Below are 6,733 nucleotides of genomic sequence, written 5' to 3' on the forward strand. Positions count from 1 at the left end.
AATGTACCTACCTATATAGTTTAAGTTTAAAAAATTTGGCTCTCAAAAGAAATTTCAATTGTACTGTTGATTTTTGGCTCTGTTGACTAATGAGTTTGCCAACCACTAGCCTAAGGGAAAGCTGAAATTTGAAGCCAGTCTGGCTCCTGAACCTGCACTTTTTCACCATACTGTAATGGCCACCTGTCCAACATCTTCTGGCCACTCATTCCCTCTACCCAAGTTAATTCCTGCCTTAGAGCCTTTGAACTTCCTATTTTCTATTAGTGTGTTTCCTCTCATTGTGGCTTACTTCCTCAGTTACGTAAAAACTAGAGGCCAGTGCACGAAATTTGTGCTCGGGTAGGGTCCCTAGGCCTGGACAGTGATCAGGGCCGATCGGGGCCTTCCGGCTGCTGGCCAGGGCCTTCCTTCATTCTGCGCCACCCCATGGTGGTCAGCGCATGTCATAGCAAGCAATCGAACTCCTGGTCTCCCAGTCAAACTCCCAAGGGGACAGTTTGCATATTAGCCTTTTACATATATATAAAATTCGTGAACTCAGGGTGGGGGGGTCCCTCAGCCCGGTCTGCACCCTCTCACAGTCCAGGGGCCCTCAGGGGATGTCCTATTGTGCTACTGCGGCCTAAGCCGCAGTCTGGCCTCCCTCTGTGGGAGGCAACCAGGCGGGCCAATCAGGGGACGGTGCTGCCCTCATCACCTCGCTGCTGCTGCTGCTGGCCTCCCTCTGCGGGAGGTGACCAGGTGGCTGATCAGGGGATGGCGCCAGCTGGCATGGCCTCCCCCCCCTCCCCCCTTCGCTGCTGCTGCTCCCTGGCACCTCTCCCCCAACCCCATCCCCTCCCTCTGCCTGCTGGCATGCGCCTTGGCTGGCCTGGCGCCTTCTGCTTGCCAGCCCCACCCCCCGCCGACTGGTCATTCCACCATATTATGCTTTTATTATATAGGATGTTTCAATTACATCCTCAAAGAGAACTTTCCTGGCCCCAATCATCTTACTTAACAAAGCAACACTATTTATAACCCTGCTTTAGTTTTATTATAGCACTTAATACCTGAAATTTTATGATGCTTATATTTGTATGTTTTTAGCACTCATAATAAAATGAAAGTTCCCTGAGGGCAGGAAAGTTGTCTGGCTTATTTACTGCTATATCCTCAATGCATGGTAACATACCTGGTACAGGGCAGGAGCGCAGTAACTATTTGTTGAAGGGAAATGAGTTCTTGTCTCAGAACTCTTATAGGGCTTTGTAAAAATCTTCTTGCATATTCTTAACTAAGAACATAGTTATTTACTGTTTATTTATTTATTCTGCAAGCATATATGATCTTAAAGGACAGAAACTATGTTTTATTAATTTGGGGTACATAGGAGGCATTCAAATAATGACACTACCTCTAAAACTCCAAATATCCAACTGTAGCTTGTCTTTCCATATAGTGACCAATGTCAGGATTTCATATGAATTATACTATAATCAGAGTATGAAAAAATACACCACATTTAATTTATAAAGTATTCCTGGGCATGTTACAAGAAATTATAGTACATGTAATTAGGTACTTATCATTTCACCTTTATTTTTAAAACAATGCCATTTTCAAAATATAAAAAAATAGACTTATTTTCAAAGAACTATTTAAATATGGCTTTCAAAACCACAATATTTTATTTACAACAAATAGATGGTAGTGCAATAGCCGTCATGGGTGTTTATGATAAATAAAAATATTAGCATTATTCTGGCATCCTTTTGGGGCAGAACTTTGTATTTATAGATATTTACAATGACTCATAAAGTAAAACCAATAATGACCATTAATGTAATTTGTACTTGAACCTGAATTTAAATAACCAATGTAGATCAGTCATTTATTTGAGATCTGGACCCATTTATACAAAACTGAAGTAGGAAATTAAAGTTTCTCAGCTATATGCAGTGTGTCAACAAACACATCCCAGTGATTCCAGTATCTATATAAGCTGATCTATTTGCAACTCCAGTAAGTGATTTATATGCTAAATAAGGGCTGACACATCTGGATTCCAGTTGATTTTTAAAATTGAAAATACAGTAGGTACCCATGCCAAAAAATAGTGGGATCCAGGATTACATTTTAAATTAAGAACCTCTGGAAATAAAATCAGTGATGGAATGACAACAGATGTCAGATATTTCTCAAATTGGGAGAAGTACATAACTTGTCAAATTTCTCTAGTTCATATATTCCAACTGAACTAAAGCGCATGTACAGCAATTTTGTTTTTCTCACCAAAATTTCTCAATTCTGAAATGGTCTGGATTTGGGCAATATCTTTCCCATCAAATCCTCAAAGTTTAATCTACTCATGAAACAGTGATGACATTCTTACAAGAAGCTATTTTCTTGCAATTACAGAGGTCAATTTTAAAGCTAATCCAGGCAAATGAGTTTAGAAAAAGGACATTCATCTAATCCATTCAGCAAATGCTGCAAAACAGCTTCTACTTGAACAGTGGAGAAATTTGTGAAACTCTCCACTTGATGTCAGCTTTACTGTTGTGATAATGGCAGACAGTTCAGGCAGAGGTAGCCAAGTCCCACATACATGGGGAAGGCAAAAAGCAGAAAAACATTGTGAAGATTAGTGGTTTCTTGACTTCTAATGATTACAGACCAATTTGTTTATGAGCTTTACATTTCAAACACAAAGGAGCATACTGCTGCCCTGGGCAGATGTCCTGCACTTATCTTCTTTTTGCTTACTTCTTCTCTTCTCTAAGGTCAAATAAAAAATGTGACACATTTTCATATACCACAAAGGTAATACAGCAGGCTGGAGTCACTCTAATCAAATTGGGAGCAATTCCTTTGTAAAATCCACCGATGCCTTCTTTCCTTTAGAGGGAAAAATAGATACAGGCTTAGTTTCTGATATAGGGAGGCTGCAGATAAAAAGTTTAACTGACATGGGGCATGGAGCCAGCAATCAAACCTCACTGCGATATAAACCCATGTTTTCAACACCCTGCAATAATGTAGTTTGTGAGCCATTTGTAGGGGCTTACATTCCTTTTATGGGCTGGCTGAGGAAGAGAGCACAGGGACACCTCAAAACTTCACTGAAATGTGCTTTAACGATAACCATCTTTCAAATGCCTTTAAAGGTATAACATGTAGTATTAACTGACCTAATATAGGCATTAAAAACCTCATATATTATATAAATGCAAGACAACAGTAAATATAGCATATACCAAAATAAAACTTTATGTCCTTACTGCCTAAAGTAGGAATATGGCCTTGGATCTTGTCACTTAGATTCTTGGTAAATATTTACTAAATTGAACTTAATTTAAACATGTTAAATATTCTGCTCTGGCCTTTTAGAAGGTGAATATGAGGATGTCTATAACAGTCTAACTATTCCCATGCCAAAGAACAAGCATTTCTCCCATACATGGAGACTAGTGCAATAAGCCCTCATTTAATGTAGTCAGTAGGTTCTGCGACTTTAAGTGAAATGACATATAACAAAACCAATTTTACGTTAAATATTCTGCTCTGGCCTTTTAGAAGGTGAATATGAGGATGTCTATAACAGTCTAACTATTCCCATGCCAAAGAACAAGCATTTCTCCCACACATGGAGACTAGTGCAATAAGCCCTCATTTAATGTAGTCAATAGGTTCTGCGACTAAGTGAAATGACATATAACAAAACCAATTTTATCATAGGCTAATTGATATAAACAAGAATTAAGGTCCTATGGCATCTCATTGACATTATAATGAAACAAGGTTATTTGAGGACCTATTATTTTTGCAAAAGTTATGGTGCCCATAGCAGGTGTGGGGCCTTCTTAATTGTATTAAACCAAGTCTTTTAATATTTGAATAGGCCATTCAAATATTTTATAACATCTAAATTTTGTTTTATTAATTTGTCAAAGCACTTTCACAGATCTCTTCTGATTTTTATAATCACCTTGTCAGCCTAGATGTTCTAATTTTACAAATCAAGCCTTATAGAGATTAAGTCCATGCTCCTATATGCAGTAAATGCGAAGTGGGGAAGCAGGGGCCACCAGCCACGTGCTCACCACAGCACACTGGCCTTTGCTATAAAACTATGTCAACTGGACAGTTTGATTTGCAAGGTACCTCCTAAGAGCCCTTTTGATACACCACATGCTCTTACCTCCAGGTCCTTGTGATAACATCCAACACACCCTTGTAAGACATGTGCTGATCCTGAAGACGAGCTCTCACAACTTGATATGGGTACGTTGCTGCTACAGCAAATATTTTGGATAGTGCTGCAACAGATATATATTCTACTGTGCTCTAAAATGACAACACAAAACAAGTGTCTTTCTTTGGACAGGATTTCTTTAAAAACATAAACATATAAATTATACAGGAAAACAAACATTTAAATAGATCTGAAGTGAAAAATACTATTTCCCCTCTTAACACAAGTTTTGAGCAATTAAGGGTTTCTATTTTTTTAATCTATTTTTTATTGCTTTCAGAGAGGAAGGGAGAGAGAGAGAAACATCAATGATGAGAGAATCATTGATTGACTGCATCCTATACGCCCCCTACTGGGAATCCATCCCCCAACCGGGCATGTGCCCTTGACCTGAATCAAACTTGGGACCCTTCAGTCCTTGGCCGACGCTCTATCCACTGAGCCAAACCGGCTAGGGCTAAGGGGTTCTATATTTAACATTTGTGTGTCATTAGCCTATAAAATATTTAACTATAAGTTAAATTAGTGGCAGAGTCAGTACTCATCATCACAACAACACTTCCAAAGTAAACACGACAACATTTCCATCTATTATATGCCCATAAAAGTAAATATTACATTTTTTCAGGAATCATCTTACCAACTGGGCTTCTGGTAATCTATTGATGTGCTGATTGTATTTCAACTTCAACAATTCATATGCCATAAACTGAAGGGCACCATGTGATGTTCCAAACAGCCCAGGAACAAACCCCTAAAAAAAAAACAACCAAAAAAAGCTAAACTAAGCTAATTCCCAAACACCACAGCTTCCAGGGAGGGGAGTAAGGAATGGGTGACCTCAATGTGTGACTTATGTGAAATGGTTACTCGACAACGTTTTAGACAGTTCTCATTCTCACACCCACCCGTTATGATAATATATCTTAGGTAATGGGGACACACAGCTTAGAGTACAATTCCAATACTGTAAACTATATTTCACTTCCCATTAAATTTTTTTGTGCCTAAGTTTGGCTTCTTTTTAGAACTGACTACAGCTCATTCAGAACTTGGACAGTAGAGCCAAGGGAAATTGCAATGGTCAATTATTAAAAATATATTGATAATAATTCATTACCTTATACAATCCACGCACACCTTCATACTTATATATTTTCAGAAGTGTGTCAAACATTCCTTTATATTGCCGATGGTGGGCATTAACAACACTATCGTACTGTAACATAAGGCGAGTTTTTGCTACCCATAATGGGTTTGTAATGCAGAGAGTCATGGCTCCTAAAAGCAAATTAGAATATGATTATTCAGCATACAGGTATTATACACACATGAGGCAATTAAACAAGGCTACTAAATTATATAATTTGAAAAGTGAAATTATACTTTAACTGAAGAAACACTATATGGAATCATTTTAAACTATTAGAGATTTATACTTTTTCTAAGTTTTACTACCCTGTGACAAGTAAAACCTTTGAAATCTATCCAGAGCAGTGGTTCTCAACCTTCTGGCCCTTTAAATACAGTTCCTCATGTTGTGACCCAACCACAAAATTATTTTCGTTGCTACTTCATAACTGTAATTTTGCTACTGTTATGAATCGTAATGTAAATATCTGATATGCAGGCTGGTCTTAGGTGACCCTTGTGAAAGGGTCGTTCGACCGCCAAAGGGGTCACAACCCACAGGTTGAGAACCGCTGATCCAGAGTAATCAAGAATACCTGCTTTTTAAGAAATTTCATGTGATCACTGATTAGTATAGTTAGATAAGCACATTTAAACTCTGGTGTTCAAAGGTAAAAAGGCAAATAAAATAATAGTGAAAATATGACATTTTAAATTTCACACTGTCTTACCAGCTTGGGCAGCTGAGACAAGGTATTCTGTTGCCTCTAACCTTTCAGCTCTTCCTTCTGTCCTGTATGATTTGATGGCATTGTAACTAAAAGAATAAAACATAAGCAGTTTAATAAATATTTCAGTAGGTGTCATAAAGCATTAAAGTCTGTTTTAAAGTGGTGTGGCCCTAGTCAGTTTGCTCAGTGGTTGGAGCACTGGCCCATGAACTGAAGGGTCCTGGGTTCGATTCAAATCAAAAGCATATACCTAGGTTGCAGGCTCCATCCCGGGGCCTTGTGAAAGGCAACCAATCGATGTGTCTCTCTCATATCGATGTTTCTCTCTGTCTCTCCCCCGCCCTTCCACTCTGCTAGAAATCAATGGAAAAAATATCCTCAGGTGAGGATTAACAACAACAAAATAATAATCCTATATAATAAAAGAGAAACATGTAAATTGACCGTCCCTCTGCTATGCTCACCAGCCAATCAGGAGTGAGTATGCAAATTAACCTGACAAAGATGGCAGGTTAATTTGCATACATAGGTGCCGGGCAGAGAGCAGAGCAGGAGAGCCGGCGGAGAGTGGAGCGGCTTGGGGAACTTGGTTCCCCAAGCTGCCAGACAGAGAGCAGAGAGGGAGAGCTGG

At 38.9% G+C, this 6,733-nt stretch overlaps 1 protein-coding gene across 1 annotated transcript in view; it reads right to left on the reverse strand.

Annotated features, from left to right (window-relative positions):
* Nucleotides 1–1,326: 1,326 nt before the first annotated feature.
* SLC25A32 (solute carrier family 25 (mitochondrial folate carrier), member 32) overlaps nt 1,327–6,733 on the reverse strand; it is a 13,974-nt gene continuing 8,567 nt past the window's right edge. Inside the window, exons 3-7 of the mRNA XM_005879293.2 lie at nt 6,103–6,188; nt 5,361–5,521; nt 4,881–4,994; nt 4,187–4,332; nt 1,327–2,883 (exon numbers count right to left, since the gene is read on the reverse strand). Of these exons, the coding sequence (XP_005879355.1) occupies nt 2,748–2,883; nt 4,187–4,332; nt 4,881–4,994; nt 5,361–5,521; nt 6,103–6,188 (643 nt within the window). The 3' untranslated portion in view covers nt 1,327–2,747. The remainder of the gene's footprint in view (nt 2,884–4,186; nt 4,333–4,880; nt 4,995–5,360; nt 5,522–6,102; nt 6,189–6,733) is intronic.

This window comes from Myotis brandtii, unplaced genomic scaffold (assembly GCF_000412655.1).
Source record: "Myotis brandtii unplaced genomic scaffold, ASM41265v1 scaffold59, whole genome shotgun sequence".
Taxonomy (NCBI): Eukaryota; Metazoa; Chordata; class Mammalia; order Chiroptera; family Vespertilionidae; genus Myotis; species Myotis brandtii.